The 18,573-nt window shown below is 53.6% G+C and overlaps 1 protein-coding gene across 1 annotated transcript in view; it reads right to left on the bottom strand.

The window, feature by feature from the left end:
- srrt (serrate RNA effector molecule homolog (Arabidopsis)) overlaps window positions 1-18,573 on the bottom strand; it is a gene marked incomplete at its 3' end in the record, with an annotated part of 40,561 nt that overhangs the window by 9,919 nt on the left and 12,069 nt on the right. The window contains exons 6-10 of the mRNA XM_078207893.1: window positions 16,009-16,070; window positions 13,958-14,036; window positions 11,079-11,270; window positions 6,045-6,212; window positions 2,570-2,723 (exon numbers count right to left, since the gene is read on the bottom strand). Coding sequence (XP_078064019.1) covers window positions 2,570-2,723; window positions 6,045-6,212; window positions 11,079-11,270; window positions 13,958-14,036; window positions 16,009-16,070 — 655 coding nt within the window. The remainder of the gene's footprint in view (window positions 1-2,569; window positions 2,724-6,044; window positions 6,213-11,078; window positions 11,271-13,957; window positions 14,037-16,008; window positions 16,071-18,573) is intronic.

Below are 18,573 nucleotides of genomic sequence, written 5' to 3'. Positions count from 1 at the left end.
CGCCAAGACACCATATGCCTTCTTAACAACCTTATCTACTTGATTCCCAACTTTCAGGGATCTATGCACACATATACCTAGATCCCTCTGCTCCTCCACACTATTCAAAGTCCTCCCGTTAGCCCTATACTCAACACATCTGTTATTCCTACCAAAGTGAATTACCTCACACTTCTCCGCATTAAACTCCATCCGCCACCTCTCGGCCCAACTTTGCAACCTGTCTAAGTCTTCCTGCAAACTACGACACCCTTCCTCACTGTCTACCACACCACCGACTTTGGTGTCATCAGCAAATTTGCTAATCCACCCAACTATACCCTCATCCAGATCATTAATAAATATTACAAACAGCAGTGGCCCCAAAACAGATCCCTGAGGTACACCACTTGTAACCGCACTCCATGATGAATATTTACTATCAACCACCACCCTCTGTTTCCTATCCGCTAGCCAATTCCTGATCCAATTTCCTAGATCACCCCCAATCCCATACATCTGCATTTTCTGCAGAAGCCTACCATGGTGAACCTTATCAAACATCACTGAATCCCCCCACTGCCAACATCCTGGGGGTTACCGTCACTGAATCCCCACTGTCAACATCCTGGGGGTTACCGTCACTGAATCCCCCCACTGCCAACATCCTGGGGGTTACCGTCACTGAATCCCCCCACTGCCAACATCCTGGGGGTCACCATCACTGAATCCCCCCACTATCAACATCCTGGGGGTTACCGTCACTGAATCCTCCCCACTATCAACATCCTGGGGGTCACCATCACTGAATCCCCCCACTGCCAACATCCTGGGGGTTACCATCACTGAATCACCCCCACTATCAACATCCTGGGGGTTACCATCACTGAATCCCCCACTATCAACATCCTGGGGGTTGCCATTGACCAGAAACTGAACTGGACCCAGCCGTATAAAATGGAAGCAAATTACTGCGGGTGCTGGAATCTGAAACAGAAACTGCTGGAAAATCTCAGCGGGTCTGTCAGTCTCTGTGGAGAGTCTGGATGACCCTTCGTCAGAGCTGACAAAGCCACATAAACACAGTGGCTACCAGAGCGGGTCAGAGGCTGGGAATCCTGTGACGTGTAACTCACTTCCTGACTCCCCAAAGCCTGTCCACCATAAGACATAGGAGCAGAATGAGGCCACTCGGCCCATCGAGTCTGCTCCGCCATTCAATCATGGCTGATATTTTTCTCATCCCCATTCTCCTGCCTTTTCCCCATAACCCCTGATCCCCTTATTAATCAAGAACCTATCTATCTCTGTCTTAAAGACACTCAAAGACCCGGCCTCCACAGCCTTCTGCGGCAAAGAGTTCCACAGATTCACCACTCTCTGGCTGAAGAAATTCCCCCTCGGCTCTGTTTTAAAGGATCGTCCCTTCAGCCTGAGGTTGTGCCCTCCACCTGCAGAGCACAAGTCAGGAGTGGGATGGAACACTCCCCACTCGCCTGGATGGTGCGGCTCCAACAACACTCAAGAAGCTCGACACCATCCAGGACAAAGCAGCCCCGCTTGATTGTCCCCCCATCCACAAACACTCACTCCCTCCACCACCGACGCTCAGTAGCAGCGTGTGTACCATCTACAAGATGCACCGCAGCGACTCGCCAAGGCTCCTTAGGCAGCAACTTCCAAACCCATGACCATTTCCATCCAGAAGGACAAAGGGCAGCAGATGCCTGGGAACACCCCCACCTGGAGATTCCCCTCCGAGTCACTCACCATCCTGACTGGGAAATATATCGACCATTCCTTCACTGTCACTGGGTCAAAATCCTGGAACTCCCTCCCTAACAGCACCGTGGGTGTACCTACACCACAGGGACTGCAGTAGTTGAAGGCGGCAGCTCACCCACCACCCTGTCAAGGGGTCATTAGGGATGGGCAATAGATGCTGGTTTAGCCAGTGACACCCTGTGGTAAACCACTGTTAGCTTATTGCCTGTATATATGACGTGCCTGGACACGCCCCTGCCGGCCCTGCCTGAGACTCCTCCCTGCCCTGGTCCAGGTACAAAGGCGACTGCTCCCCACCCCCCTGCCTCAGTCTCTGGACCAGTTCATCAGCATGGGTGTGCTCCAAGTCTTTTGCTAATAAAAGCCTATTTGTTCTTGCATACAAACTAGTCTTTGCTCGACTGATGGTGCATCACACCAACCCGTAAATTAATTTAGAAAATCAGCCCCACTCATATCTGCTTACACTACCGACAGGGAGGATGTTCCCGATGGTGGGGGGAGTCCAGAACCAGGGGTCACAGTCTGGGGATTCGGGGTAGACCATTCAGGACGGAGGTGAGGAGATATTTCTTCACCCAGAGAGCGGTGAGCCTGTGGAATTCATTCCCACAGGAAGTAGTTGATGCCAAAACATTGAATGTATTCAAGAGGCGGCTGGATATAGCACTTGGGGGGAATGGGATCAAAGGTTATGGGGGGAAAGCAGGATGAGGCTATTGAGTTGGACGATCAGCCGTGATGGTGATGAATGGAGAAGCAGGCTCGAAGGGCCGAACGGCCTCCTCCTATCCTCTATGTTTACCTTCATGCTGTGACACTCGGTTCGGAGGAAGGGGTCCACGTACATGTACGATCCCACAGCGGTTCGGCATCTCATCCTCATTTGGGTATTCGCAGGTGTTGTAATAGTCGATGGAATGTACGATGCGTAAATAAAGCAGCAGCTTGTCCAGAACCTGCACAGCGACAACACATTTATTAAAGAGATTCATCCAGCAAATCTCTACCGGGGCTTCACAGCCTTAGATTAAACTAATGTGCTAAAGGTGTCCTCACAGTGACAGAACCACACCACAATATCATAGTGACAGACCCGTCCCCACCAGTACTGTACCCCAGTGTTATACAGTGACAGACCCATCCCCACCAGTACTGTACCCCAGTGTTATACAGCGACAGACCTGTCCCCACCAGTACTGTACCCCAGTGTTATACAGCGACAGACCCGTCCCCACCAGTACTGTACCCCAGTGTTATACAGCGACAGACCTGTCCCCACCAGTACTGTACCCCAGTGTTATACAGCGACAGACCTGTCCCCACCAGTACTGTACCCCAGTGTTATACAGTGACAGACCCGTCCCCACCAGTACTGTACCCCAGTGTTATACAGTGATAGACCCGTCCCCACCAGTACTGTATCCCAGTGTTATACAGTGACAGACCCGTCCCCACCAGTACTGTACCCCAGTGTTATACAGTGACAGACCCATCCCCACCAGTACTGTACCCCAGTGTTATACAGTGACAGACCCGTCCCCACCAGTACTGTACCCCAGTGTTATACAGTGACAGACCCATCCCCACCAGTACTGTACCCCAGTGTTATACAGCGACAGACCCATCCCCACCAGTACTGTACCCCAGTGTTATACAGTGACAGACCCATCCCCACCAGTACTGTACCCCAGTGTTATACAGTGACAGACCCGTCCCCACCAGTACTGTACCCCAGTGTTATACAGTGACAGACCCGTCCCCACCAGTACTGTGCCCCAGTGTTATACAGTGACAGACCCGTCCCCACCAGTACTGTACCCCAGTGTTATACAGTGACAGACCCGTCCCCACCAGTACTGTACCCCAGTGTTATAGTGACAGACCCGTCCCCACCAGTACTGTACCCCAGTGTTATACAGTGACAGACCCGTCCCCACCAGTACTGTACCCCAGTGTTATACAGTGACAGACCCGTCCCCACCAGTACTGTACCCCAGTGTTATACAGTGACAGACCCGTCCCCACCAGTACTGTACCCCAGTGTTATACAGTGACAGACCCGTCCCCACCAGTACTGTACCCCAGTGTTATACAGTGACAGACCCGTCCCCACCAGTACTGTGCCCCAGTGTTATACAGTGACGGACCCATCCCCACCAGTACTGTACCCCAGTGTTATAGTGACAGACCCGTCCCCACCAGTACTGTACCCCAGTGTTATACAGTGACAGACCTGTCCCCACCAGTACTGTACCCCAGTGTTATACAGTGACAGACCCGTCCCCACCAGTACTGTACCCCAGTGTAATACAGTGACAGACCCATCCCCACCAGTACTGTACCCCAGTGTTATACAGTGACTGACCTGTCCACACCAGTACTGTACCCCAGTGTTATACAGTGACAGACCCATCCCCACCAGTACTGTACCCCAGTGTTATACAGCGAGACGTGTCCCCACCAGTACTGTACCCCAGTGTTATACAGCGACAGACCCGTCCCCACCAGTACTGTACCCCAGTGTTATACAGTGACAGACCCATCCCCACCAGTACTGTACCTCAGTGTTATACAGTGACAGACCCGTCCCCACCAGTACTGTACCCCAGTGTTATACAGCGACAGACCCATCCCCACCAGTACTGTACCCCAGTGTTATACAGCGACAGACCCATCCCCACCAGTACTGTACCGCAGTGTTATACAGCGACAGATCCGTCCCCACCAGTACTGTACCCCACTGTTATACAGCGACAGACCTGTCCCCACCAGTACTGTACCGCAGTGTTATACAGCGACAGACCCATCCCCACCAGTACTGTACCCCAGTGTTATACAGCGACAGACCTGTCCCCACCAGTACTGTACCGCAGTGTTATACAGTGACAGACCCGTCCCCACCAGTACTGTACCTCAGTGTTATACAGTGACAGACCCATCCCCACCAGTACTGTACCCCAGTGTTATACAGCGACAGACCCGTCCCCACCAGTACTGTACCCCAGTGTTATACAGCGACAGACCTGTCCCCACCAGTACTGTACCGCAGTGTTATACAGCGACAGACCTGTCCCCACCAGTACTGTACCCCAGTGTTATACAGCGACAGACCTGTCCCCACCAGTACTGTACCGCAGTGTTATACAGCGACAGACCCATCCCCACCAGTACTGTACCGCAGTGTTATACAGCGACAGACCCATCCCCACCAGTACTGTACCCCAGTGTTATACAGTGACAGACCCATCCCCACCAGTACTGTACCCCAGTGTTATACAGCGACAGACCCATCCCCACCAGTACTGTACCCCAGTGTTATACAGTGACAGACCCATCCCCACCAGTACTGTACCCCAGTGTTATACAGCGACAGACCCGTCCCCACCAGTACTGTACCCCAGTGTTATACAGTGACAGACCCGTCCCCACCAGTACTGTACCCCAGTGTTATACAGCGACAGACCCATCCCCACCAGTACTGTACCCCAGTGTTATACAGTGACAGACCCATCCCCACCAGTACTGTACCCCAGTGTTATACAGTGACAGACCCGTCCCCACCAGTACTGTACCCCAGTGTTATACAGTGACAGACCCGTCCCCACCAGTACTGTACCCCAGTGTTATACAATGACAGACCCGTCCCCACCAGTACTGTATCGCAGTGTTGGGTACAGTGACAGTTTAAAATCTAACAATGAGAAGTGTGAAGTAATCCATTTTGGTACAGAGATCATGGAGAGTTTAAAGTTTATTTATTAGTGTCACAAGTAAGGCTGACATTAACACTGCAATGAAGTTACTGTGAAAATCCCCTAGTCGCCACACTCCGGCGCCTGTTCGGGTAACACTGAGGGAGAATTTAGCATGGCCAATGCACCCTAACCAGCACGTCTTTCAGACTGTGGGAGGAAACCGGAGCACCCGGAGGAAACCCACGCAGACACGGGGAGAACGTGCAGACTCCACACAGACAGTGACCCGAGGCTGGAATGGAACCCGGGTCCCTGGCGCTGTGAGGCAGCGGCGCTCAGCACCGTGCCGCCGGGTCCCTGGCGCTGTGAGGCAGCGGCGCTAACCCACTGTGCCGCCGGGTCCCTGGCGCTGTGAGGCAGCAGCGCTAACCCTCTGTGCCGCCGGGTCCCTGGCGCTGTGAGGCAGCGGCGCTAACCCTCTGTGCCGCCGGGTCCCTGGCGCTGTGAGGCAGCGGCCCTAACCCTCTGTGCCGCCGTGTAGCTGACAGGGAGTTGATGCTTTTCCACGGCGACAGGTCGTACCTTTATTAGCTTCTCATCCCTCTCAATGTTGACCTCCGGATTTCCCTCCTTTGGCACATCTTCGTTCATGTCCGTGGCGTTCCCCATTAACTCCTCTTCCTCCGCACTCACCTCCTCAATCAGGTAATCCGTGATGTTCTTTAAGATGGGGTTCTGGGATGAGAGGTTCTGTGAATCAACACGACAAGCGTTTGGGAACGAGGGACAATTGCTCGTTTCGGCCTCACCTATCGAGTATTGCGGACAATCCAGGTCCCAACATGACAGAGAGGGTGCAGAGGCTTTGGAGAGGGTGCAGAAGCGGTTTGCCAGGATGCAGCCCGGGTTCATGAACTATAAGGAGAGGCTGGACAAACGAGGGTTGTTTTCTCTGGAGCGGCGGAGGCGGAGGGGAGACCGGATAGAAGAATGTAAAATTTTGAGGGGCACAGCTAGGGTGGACGGTTCCCAGAGTTGAAATGTCGAATACTAGGGGCGTGCGCTGAAGGGGAGAGGGGGGAAAGTTCAAAGGAGATGTGAGGGTAAGTTCTTTACACAGAGAGTGGTGGGTGTCTGGAACGCGCTGCCGGGGGTGGTGGTGGATGTTGTTACGATAGAGGCGTTGGAGGGGCTTTTAGATAAACACATGAATATGCGAGGAATAACGGGATAGGGAGCAAGGGCGGGCAGAAGGGATGAGTTTAATTTGGGCTCATGTTGAGCACAACATTGTGGGCCGAAGGGGCCTGTCCCTGTCCTGTAATGGGACGAAGGGGCCTGTCCCTGTCCTGTAATGGGCCGAGGGGCCTGTCCCTGTCCTGTAATGGGCCGAGGGGCCTGTCCCAGTCCTGTAATGGGCCGAGGGGCCTGTCCCTGTCCTGTAATGGGCCGAGGGGCCTGTCCCTGTCCTGTAATGGGCCGAGGGGCCTGTCCCTGTCCTGTAATGGGCCGAGGGGCCTGTCCCTGTCCTGTAATGGGCCGAAGGGCCTGTCCCTGTCCTGTAATGGGCCGAGGGGCCTGTCCCTGTCCTGTAATGGGCCGAAGGGCCTGTCCCTGTCCTGTAATGGGCCGAAGGGCCTGTCCCTGTCCTGTAATGGGCCGAGGGGCCTGTCCCTGTCCTGTAATGGGCCGAAGGGCCATTCCAAGTGCGGCCTAACTAAGGTTCTATAAGGCTGCAACATGACTTGCCAATTTTTAAACTCAATGCCCCGGCCAATGAAGGAAAGCATGCCTCAGAAATCATAGAAACCCTACAGTGCAGAAAGAGGCCATTCGGCCCATCGAGTCTGCACCGACCACAATCCCACCCAGGCCCTGCCCCCATATCCCTACATATTTACCCACTAATCCCTCTAACCTACACATCTCAGGACACTAAGGGCAATTTTTAGCATGGCCAATTAACCTAACCCTCACATCTTTGGACTGTGGGAGGAAACCGGAGGAAACCCACGCAGACACGGGGAGAATGTGCAAACTCCACACAGACAGTGACCCAAGGCCGGGAATCGAACCCAGGTCCCTGGAGCTGTGAAGCAGCAGTGCTAACCACTGTGCTACCGAGCCGCCTTCTTGACTACCTTCTCCACCTGCAGCTTTATAGAACCTTAGTTAGGCCGCACTTGGAATATCGTGTTCAATTCTGGTCGCCACACTCCCAGAAGGATGTGGAGGCTTTGGAGAGGGTACAGAAAAGATGTACCAGGATGTTGCCTGGTATGGAGGGCATTAGCTATGAGGAGGGGTTGGAGAAACTTGGTTTGTTCTCACTGGAACGACGGAGGTTGAGGGGAGACCTGATAGAAGTCTACAAGATTATGAGGGGCATGAACAGAGTGGATAGTCAGAAGCTTTTCCCAGGGTGGAAGAGTCAATTACTCGGGGGCACAGGTTTAAGGTGCGAGGGGCAAGGTTTAAAGGAGGCAGATTTTTTAGACAGAGAGTAATGGTTACCTGGAACTCGTTGCCGGGGGAGGGAGTGGAAGCGGATACAGTCGTGACTTTTAAGGGGCGTCTGGACAAATACATGAATAGGATGGGAATAGAGGGATATGGTCCCCGGAAGGGTAGGGGGTTTTAGTTCAGATGGGGGCAGCATGGTTGGTGCAGGCTTGGAGGGCCGAAGGGCCTGTTCCTGTGCTGTAATTTTCTTTGCCATTTTCAGTGACCTGCAGTCCATGTTCTGTAGGTTAGGGAGGTAATTCCAGGATTTTGACCCAGCGACTGTGAAGGAACGGCCGATATATTTCCAAGTCAGGAAGGTGAGTGGCTCGGAGGGGGAACCTCCTGGTGTTCAGTTAGCGTTAAAAGTTCAGTAAAGAGTTAATGAGTTGCAACTGTTGGTGGTTTGAGTTGGTACTAGAAGTGTTAAATGAAGTAGAACATAGAACATGGAACATGACAGCGCAGTACAGGCCCTTCGGCCCTCAATGTTGCGCCGACCAGTGAAACCAATCTGAAGCCCCTCTAATCTACACTATTCCAATATCATCCATATGTTTATGCAATAACCACTTGAATGCTCTCAATGTTGACGAGTCCCCTACTGCTGCAGGCAGGGCATTCCACGCCCTCACTACTCTCTGAGTAAAGAACCTACCTCTGACATCTGTCCTATATCTCTCACCTCTCAATTTAAAGCTATGTCCCCTCATGCTAGCCATCACCATCCGAGGAAAAAGGCTCTCACTATCCACCCTATCTAATCCTCTGATCATCTTGTATGCCTCTATTAAGTCACCTCTTAACCTTCTTCTCTCCAACGAAAACAACCTCAAGCCCCTCAGCCTTTCCTCATACGATTTTCCCACCATACCAGGCAACATCCTGGTAAATCTCCTCTGCACCCTTTCCAACACTTCCACATCTTTCCTATAATACGGTGACCAGAACTGTACGCAATACTCCAAATGCGGCCGCACCAGAGTTTTGTACAGTTGCAGCATGACCTCCTGGCTCCGAAACTCAATCCCTCTACCAATAAAAGCTAACACACCATACGCCTTCTTAACAACCCTATCAACCTGGGTGCCAACTTTCAGGGATCTATGCACATGGACACCAAGATCCCTCTGTTCATCCACACTACCAAGTATCTTACCATTAGCCCTGTACTCTGTATTCCTGTTACTCCTTCCAAAGTGAATCACCTCACACTTTTCCGCATTAAACTCCATTTGCCACCTCTCAGCCCAGCTCTGCAGCTTATCTATGTCCCTCTGTAACCTGCCACTTCCCTCCGCACTGTCCACAACTCCACCGACTTTAGTGTCATCCGCAAATTTCCTAATCCATCCTTCCACACCCTCATCCAGGTCATTAATAAAAATGACAAACAGCAGTGGCCCCAAAACAGATCCTTGCGGTACACCACTAGTAACTGAACTCCAGGATGAATATTTCCCATCAACCACCACCCTTTGTTTTCTTACAGCTCGCCAATTCCTGATCCAAATCACTAAATCACCCTCAATCCCATGTGTCCGTATTTTCTGCAAAAGCTTACCATGGGGAACCTTATCAAACGCTTTGCTGAAATCCATATACATCACATCAACCGCTTTACCATCATCCACCTCTTTGGTCACCTTCTCAAAGAACTCAATAAGGTTTGTGAGGCACGACCTACCCTTCACAAAACCGTGCTGACTATCCCTAATCAAATTATTCCTTTCTAGGTGATTATAAATCCTATCTCTTATAATCCTTTCCAAAACTTTGCCCACAACAGAAGTAAGGCTCACCGGTCTATAATTACCAGGGTTGTCCCTACTCCCCTTCTTGAACAAGGGGACAACATTTGCTATCCTCCAGTCTTCTGGCACTGTTCCTGTAGACAATGACGACACAAAGATCAAAGCCAAAGGCTCTGCAATCTCCTCTCTAGCCTCCCAGAGAATCCTAGGATAAATCCCATCCGGCCCAGGGGACTTATCTATTTTTACCCTTTCCAGAATTGCTAACACCTCCTCCTTATGAACATCAATCCCATCCAGTCCAACAGCCGGCATCTCAGTACTCCCCTCGACAACACTGTCCCTCTCCAGTGTGAATACCGACGAAAAATATTTATTTAGTGCCTCTCCTATCTCTTCAGACTCCACGCACAACTTCCCACTCCTGTCCTTGACTGGCCCTAATCTTACCCTAGTCATTCTTTTACTCCTGACATACCTATAGAAAGCTTTAGGGTTTTCCTTGATCCTACCTGCCAAAGACTTCTCATGTCCCCTCCTGGCTCTTCTTAACTCTTTCTTTAGGTCCTTCCTGGCTAACTTGTAACTCTCAAGCGCCCTAACTGAGCCTTCACGTCTCATCTTAACATAAGTCTCCTTCTTCCTCTTCACAAGAGATTCAACCTCCTTAGTAAACCACGGTTCCCTCGCACGTCTGCTTCCTCCCTGCCTGACAGGTACATATTTATCAAGGACGCGCAGTAGCTGTTCCTTGAACAAGTTCCACATTACAATTGTGCCCATCCCCTGCAGTTTCCTTCCCCAACCTATGCCAGCTAAATCTCGCCTAATCGCATCATAATTTCCTTTCCCCCAGCTATAACTCTTGCCCTTTGGTATATACCTATCCTTTTCCATCGCTAAAGTAAACGTAATCGAATTGTGGTCACTGTCACCAAAGTGCTCACCTACCTCCAAATCTAACACCTGGCCTGGTTCATTACCCAGTACCAAATCCAATGTGGCCTCGCCTCTTGTTGGTCTATCTACATACTGTGTCAGGAAGCCTTCCTGCACACATTGGACAAAAACTGACCCCTCTAAAGTACTCGAACTATAGCTTTTCCAGTCAATATTTGTAAAGTTAAAGTCCCCCAGTACAACTACCCTGTTACTTTCGCTCCTATCCAGAATCATCTTTGCAATCTTTTCCTCTACATCTCTGGAACTGAACGACGGTCCCTTTTCTCTGTCTCGGAAAGTGTTTAAATTAAAGCTTGAAAACAGCTGGTTACAGCTCAGAGAGACGGTGGAAAATCCGTGTGTTTAACTCGACGGTAACTGAACGCTGCCAAGCGGAGAGAACCGCCGCGACACTCACCTCCACTCTCCCGTCCTCATTGACGGTTTCCGATGACCACAGCTGTGAACGGTCATCCAGGGAGTGGATGAGTTTCGCCGCCAGTTTGATGTCGTTGCGGACGATCTGCTTGTGCTGCGTAATTCCATTAATGCTGCGGACTCGTCGGGCCAGATCCCGGTTCACCACTGGACTCAGCTCGCACTCCCTCAGCTGTACAGACAGAGTCAGTCACATCAGCCCGTGTGTCGCATAATATTCACAAACAAACCATTCAGCCCCCCTGCTCTGTGCTGCTGCCTCTCCTCCACCTCTCACCCCATCCTTCCATTCCTTTCTCCCTCACGTGTTAATCCAGCTTCCCCGCCTTAAACATCTCGACCACTCCCCGTGGGAGCGAGTCCCACATTCTCCCCACTCCCCGTGGGAGCGAGTCCCACATTCTCCCCGCTCCCCCCATGGGAGCGAGTCCCACATTCTCCCCACTCCCCCGTGGGAGCGAGTCCCACATTCTCCCCACTCCCCCCGTGGGAGCGAGTCCCACATTCTCCCCACTCCCCCCGTGGGAGCAAGTCCCACATTCTCCCCGCTCCCCATGGGAGCGAGTCCCACATTCTCCCCGCTCCCCATGGGAGCGAGTCCCACATTCTCCCCACTCCCCGTGGGAGCGAGTCCCACATTCTCCCCGCTCCCCGTGGGAGCGAGTCCCACATTCTCCCCACTCCCCCCGTGGGAGCGAATCCCACATTCTCCCCCACGCCCCGTGGCAGCGAATCCCACATTCTCCCCACTCCCCATGGCAGCGAATCCCACATTCTCCCCACTCCCCGTGGGAGCGAGTCCCACATTCTCCCCCACTCCCCCCGTGGCAGCGAATCCCACATTCTCCCCCACTCCCCCATTGGAGCGAGTCCCACATTCTCCCCCACTCCCCCGTTGGAGCGAGCCCCACATTCTCCCCCACTCCCCCATTGGAGCGAGTCCCACATTCTCCCCCACTTCCCCATGGGAGCGAGTCCCACATTCTCCCCGCTCCCCGTGGGAGCGAGTCCCACACTCTCCCCCACTCCCCCGTTGGAGCGAGTCCCACACTCTCGCCCACGGGAGCAACTCCCACACACTTCCCCCACTCCCCGTGGGAGCGAGTTCCCCAGCTCCGATACGGGGAGACATTAAGCATGGCTGATTCAGAGTACGATGATGGATTAATAGGGACTCTGGGAATTAATTAATGGACAGCGTTCCCACACCAGAAGGAAGGCAATGTGATCTGCACACAGATAACACAGGGACATTGTTACCCCTTACTGGGGGAGGGGGTTGGGGGTCGAGAACAAGGGTCACACCCTCGACATGGGGTAGACCATTTCGGACTGAGACGAGGAGACATTTCTTCACTCAGAGGGTGGTGACCCTCTGGAATTTTCCACGCAGGAAGTATTTAAGAAGGAAGCAGATAGATTGCTGGACCCTAAATAGATCAAGGGGCGAACACGGGAGTGTGGCATTACATAGAGGATCAGCCATTATCATATTGAATGGCGGCGCAGACTTGAGGGGCTGAATGGCCTACTCCTCCTATCTTCTATGTATCTCCTTCCCCACAATTCCTCCTCAGACTCAGCCAGACCGGGGGGGGTAAATAGACCACAACCCACTTGAAAAAGGGGCAATTAAACCTCAGATCATTGAAACCATAGAAAAATTACAGCACAGGAGGCCATTTGGCCCATCTTGTCCATGCCAGCCCGAGGACACCCAGGTGCCCTTTCTAATCCCACCTTCCTGCCCTGGGCCCAGAGCCCTGTAGTTTACAGCCGTTAAGGTGCAGATCCAGGTACTTTTTAATGCAGTTTAGGGTGTCTGCCTCCACCACCAACTCGGGCAGTGAATTCCAGACACCCACCACCCTCTGTGTATAAAAAGTGCTTCCTCCTGTCCCCTCTGCACCTACTGCCACTCATCCTGAATCGGTGCCACCCGGGTCTAGAATGTGCGCAGCACGGTGGCACAGTGGGTTAGCGCTGCTGCCTCACAGCGCCAGGGACCCGGGTTCAATCCCAGCGGCACGGTGGGTTAGCGCTGCTGCCTCACAGCGCCAGGGACCCGGGTTCAATCCCAGCGGCACGGTGGCACAGTGGGTTCGCGCTGCTGCCTCACAGCGCCAGGGACCCGGGTTCAATCCCAGCGGCACGGTGGCACAGTGGGTTAGTGCTGCTGCCTCACAGCGCCAGGGCCCCGGGTTCAATCCCAGTGGCACGGTGGCACAGTGGGTTAGCGCTGCTGCTTCATAGTGCCGGGGACCCAGGTTTGATTCCCCAGCTTGGGTCAGTGTGTGTGTGGAGTCTGCACATTCTCCCCATGTCTGCGTGGGTTTCCTCCGGGTGCTCCGGTTTCTTCCCACAGTCTGAAAGACGTGCTGGTATTGGCTTTGCTAAATTGCCCCTGAGTGTCCAAAGATGTGCAGGTTAGGGGGATTGGCCGTGCTAAATTGCTCCTTAGTGTGAGGGGGATTAGCAGAGTAAATACTTAGGGTAACAGGGAAAGGGCCTGGGTGGGGTTGAGGTCGGTGCAGACTCGATGGGCTGAATGGCCTCCTTCTGCACTGTGGGGATACTATGATTCTGTTAAGTAATCCCTCAGCCTCCTGACTCAGTGTACAAAACCAGAACTAATCAGAGCAAGGGGTGTGTGTCAGAGAGGGAGTTACTCTGATGTTCTGATCAGAGAGCGAGGGGTGTGTGTGTGTGTGTGTGTCAGAGAGGGACTTACTCTGATGTTCTGATCAGAGAGCGAGGGGTGTGTGTGTGTGTGTGTGTCAGAGAGGGACTTACTCTGATGTTCTGATCAGAGAGCGAGGGGTGTGTGTGTGTGTGTGTGTCTGCCGGAGAGGGACTTACTCTGATGTTCTGCAGATTCCAACAAATTTCTTTGATGTTGACACTGCGATCGAAGGTGACCCAGGCTCTCCGATAAAATCTAGCAGACGGATGAAAGGGAAATCTTATAGTAACCTCAGTAAGCACAGTGGTAACCAAATCAGCACGACACGTCACTCAGCTATTTGCACGCACACCCATCCCCTGAACGGGGAGTCTGCTCCCAGTGTCCGGGTTATTCTCACACTCTCTCATAGCTCCTTCTTTCATCGACTGGTCTGGGGACCATGTGAGCAGCTCACGACCGAACCATGGTGTTACAGCCGAGGCGAGGCCGTGTTCAGTCGGTCCAGTGTGCTGGGAGAGCTGTTCCCATCTGATACAAGATTTAAATCATTGCCTGTAATTCTGCCCTTCCACAGAACTGAACAGTATGTCCCCAAGACGGTGCACACAGCTGCCCCGTCAGAGGGTCGGTGCCGAGGGAGTGCCGCACTGTCAGAGGGTCAGTGCCGAGGGAGTGCCGCACTGTCAGAGGGTCAGTGCTGAGGGAGTGCCGCACTGTCAGAGGGTCAGTGCCGAGGGAGTGCCGCACTGTCAGAGGGTCAGTGCTGAGGGAGTGCCGCACTGTCAGAGGGTCAGTGCTGAGGGAGTGCCGCACTGTCAGAGGGTCAGTGCTGAGGGAGTGCCGCACTGTCAGAGGGTCAGTACTGAGGGAGTGCCGCACTGTCAGAGGGTCAGTGCTGAGGGAGTGCCGCACTGTCAGAGGGTCAGTGCCGAGGGAGTGCCGCACTGTCAGAGGGTCGGTGCCGAGGGAGTGCCGCACTGTCAGAGGGTCGGTGCCGAGGGAGTGCCGCACTGTCAGAGGGTCGGTGCCGAGGGAGTGCCGCACTGTCAGAGGGTCGGTGCCGAGGGAGTGCCGCACTGTCAGAGGGTCAGTGCTGAGGGAGTGCCGCACTGTCAGAGGGTCGGTGCCGAGGGAGTGCCGCACTGTCAGAGGGTCAGTACTGAGGGAGTGCCGCACTGTCAGAGGGTCAGTGCTGAGGGAGTGCCGCACTGTCAGAGGGTCAGTGCTGAGGGAGCGCCGCACTGTCAGAGGGTCAGTGCTGAGGGAGCGCCGCACTGTCAGAGGGTCAGTGCTGAGGGAGTGCCGCACTGTCAGAGGGTCAGTGCTGAGGGAGTGCCGCACTGTCAGAGGGTCAGTGCTGAGGGAGTGCCGCACTGTCAGAGGGTCGGTGCCGAGGGAGTGCCGCACTGTCAGAGGGTCAGTGCTGAGGGAGTGCCGCACTGTCAGAGGGTCGGTGCTGAGGGAGCGCCGCACTGTCAGAGGGTCAGTGCTGAGGGAGTGCCGCACTGTCAGAGGGTCAGTGCTGAGGGAGTGCCGCACTGTCAGAGGGTCGGTGCCGAGGGAGTGCCGCACTGTCAGAGGGTCAGTGCTGAGGGAGTGCCGCACTGTCAGAGGGTCGGTGCCGAGGGGGTGCCGCACTGTCAGAGGGCCGACGCCGAGGGGGTGCCGCACTGTCAGAGGGTCGGTGCCGAGGGAGTGCCGCACTGTCAGAGGGTCAGTGCTGAGGGAGTGCCGCACTGTCAGAGGGTCAGTACTGAGGGAGTGCCGCACTGTCAGAGGGTCGGTGCTGAGGGAGTGCCGCACTGTCAGAGGGTCAGTGCTGAGGGAATGCCGCACTGTCAGAGGGTCAGTGCTGAGGGAGTGCCGCACTGTCAGAGGGTCAGTGCTGAGGGAGTGCCGCACTGTCAGAGGGTCGGTGCTGAGGGAGCGCCGCACTGTCAGAGGGTCAGTGCTGAGGGAGTGCCGCACTGTCAGAGGGTCAGTACTGAGGGAGTGCCGCACTGTCAGAGGGTCAGTGCTGAGGGAGTGCCGCACTGTCAGAGGGTCAGTACTGAGGGAGTGCTGAACTGTCAGAGGGTCAGTGCTGAGGGGGTGCCGCACTGTCAGAGGGTCAGTGCTGAGGGGGTGCCGCACTGTCAGAGGGTCAGTGCTGAGGGAGTGCCGCACTGTCAGTGGGTCGGTTGTGCTGTTGGATCTGATACAGCTCAGACTGTGTGTGACGTACCTGCGCTCGGGCTGTGGGTCCGACAAGGCCACTCTCATGAAGCCAGGAAACCTTTTACAAAGCTGTGGGGGAGGAAAAGAAAGTCAGTGACTGATGTGAACTAAACCACAGCCTCAGCAGGCAGACAACGCCAAGATCAAATCACTTCAGTGACAGGAAAAAGATTGGAGATTATCTCCAAGGGTTTCCCAATCGGAAGCCCCATGGTCAGTCTTGGTTCTTGTCAACATTGATAAATAAACTAGACTCACAGAAAGCAGCATTGGAAACCGCTCTGAAACTTGGCCAAGGATCGGACAGCGATGGGGCCGAGTTAAATTAATTATCAGTGTCACAAGTAGGTTCACATTAACACTGCAATGAAGTTACTGTGAAAATCCCCCTGTCGCCACACTCCGGCACCTGTTCGGGTAACACTGAGGGAGAATTTAGCACGGCCCAATCCACCCTAACCAGCACGTCTTTGGACACGAAGGGGCAATTTAGCACGGCCCAATCCACCCTAACCAGCACGTCTTTGGACACGAAGGGGCAATTTAGCATGGCCAATCCACCTAACCTGCGCATCTTTGGACACTAAGGGGCAATTTAGCATGGACAATCCACCTAACCTACACATCTTTGGACACTAAGGGACAATTTAGCACGGCCAATCCACCTAACCTGCGCATCTTTGGACACTAAGGGGCAATTTAGCATGGACAATCCACCTAACCTACACATCTTTGGACACTAAGGGACAATTTAGCACGGCCAATCCACCTAACCTGCGCATCTTTGGACACTAAGGGGCAATTTAGCATGGACAATCCACCTAACCTACACATCTTTGGACACTAAGGGACAATTTAGCATGGCCAATCCACCTAACCTGCACATCTTACGGACTGTGGGAGGAAACCGGAGCACCCGGAGGAAACCCACGCAGACACAGGGAGAACGTGCAGACTCCACACAGACAGTGACCCGAGCCCGGAATCAAACCCGGGTCCCTGGCGCTGTGAGGCAGCAGTGCTAAACCCACTGTGCCGCCCGCAGGATGATAGAATCCTTACAGTGCAGAAAGAGGCCATTCAGTCCATCAAGTCTGCAGTGACAAAAGTGAAAGGACAGAAATGTGGCAGATGGAAACCAACAAAGAGAAGTGTGAAGGGGTGCATGTGAGGGGGTAACGCACTGCAAACTGCGGCACTGGAAGCAGGGGGATGAGCAGACAGCCACTGGTGTCAATAAACACCAATCCCCTTGGCAAGGTCAAGTAGATAATTTGGTTAAAAAAGCTTATTGGGTGTATCAACAGAATATAACAACAAAACTGTTGATGCTAGAAATATACAGCAAAGGAGCGGTGTAGAGGGAGCTTTACTCTGTATCTAACCCCGTGCTGTACCTGTCCTGGGAGTGTTTGATGGGGGACAGTGTGGAGGGAGCTTTACTCTGTATCTAACCCCGTGCTGTACCTGTCCTGGGAGTGTTTGATGGGGACAGTGTAGAGGGAGCTTTACTCTGTATCTAACGCCGTGCTGCACCTGTCCTGGGAGTGTTTGATGGGGACAGTGTAGAGGGAGCTTTACTCTGTATCTAACGCCGTGCTGTACCTGTCCTGGGAGTGTTTGATGGGGACAGTGTAGAGGGAGCTTTACTCTGTATCTAACCCCGTGCTGTACCTGTCCTGGGAGTGTTTGATGGGGACAGTGTAGAGGGAGCTTTACTCTGTATCTAACCCCGTGCTGTACCTGTCCTGGGAGTGTTTGATGGGCGGGACAGTGTGGAGGGAGCTTTACTCTGTATCTAACCCCGTGCTGTACCTGTCCTGGGAGTGTTTGATGGGGGACAGTGTGGAGGGAGCTTTACTCTGTATCTAACCCCGTGCTGTACCTGTCCTGGGAGTGTTTGATGGGGGACAGTGTAGAGGGAGCTTTACTCTGTATCTAACCCCGTGCTGTACCTGTCCTGGGAGTGTTTGATGGGGACAGTGCAGAGGGAGCTTTACTCTGTATCTAACCCCGTGCTGTACCTGTCCTGGGAGTGTTTGATGGGGGACAGTGTAGAGGGAGCTTTACTCTGTATCTAACCCCGTGCTGTACCTGTCCTGGGAGTGTTTGATGGGGACAGTACAGAGGGAGCTTTACTCTGTATCTAACCCCGTGCTGTACCTGTCCTGGGAGTGTTTGATGGGGACAGTGTAGAGGGAGCTTTACTCTGTATCTAACGCCGTGCTGTACCTGTCCTGGGAGTGTTTGATGGGGGACAGGGTAGAGGGGGCTTTACTCTGTATCTAACCCCGTGCTGTACCTGTCCTGGGAGTGTTTGATGGGGGACAGTGTAGAGGGAGCTTTACTCTGTATCTAACCCCGTGCTGTACCTGCCCTGGGAGTGTTTGATGGGGACAGTGTAGAGGGAGCTTTACTCTGTATCTAACCCCGTGCTGTACCTGTCCTGGGAGTGTTTGATAGGGGACAGTGTAGAGGGAGCTTTACTCTGTATCTAACGCCGTGCTGTACCTGTCCTGGGAGTGTTTGATGGGGAGAGTGTAGAGGGAGCTTTACTCTGTATCTAACCCCA

The sequence above is a fragment of the Mustelus asterias genome, unplaced genomic scaffold, assembly GCF_964213995.1.
Source record: "Mustelus asterias unplaced genomic scaffold, sMusAst1.hap1.1 HAP1_SCAFFOLD_2853, whole genome shotgun sequence".
In the NCBI taxonomy this organism is placed as follows: domain Eukaryota; kingdom Metazoa; phylum Chordata; class Chondrichthyes; order Carcharhiniformes; family Triakidae; genus Mustelus; species Mustelus asterias.
Note: the sequence above shows the minus strand (reverse complement) of the source record. Positions and strands in the feature narration are given on the sequence as shown.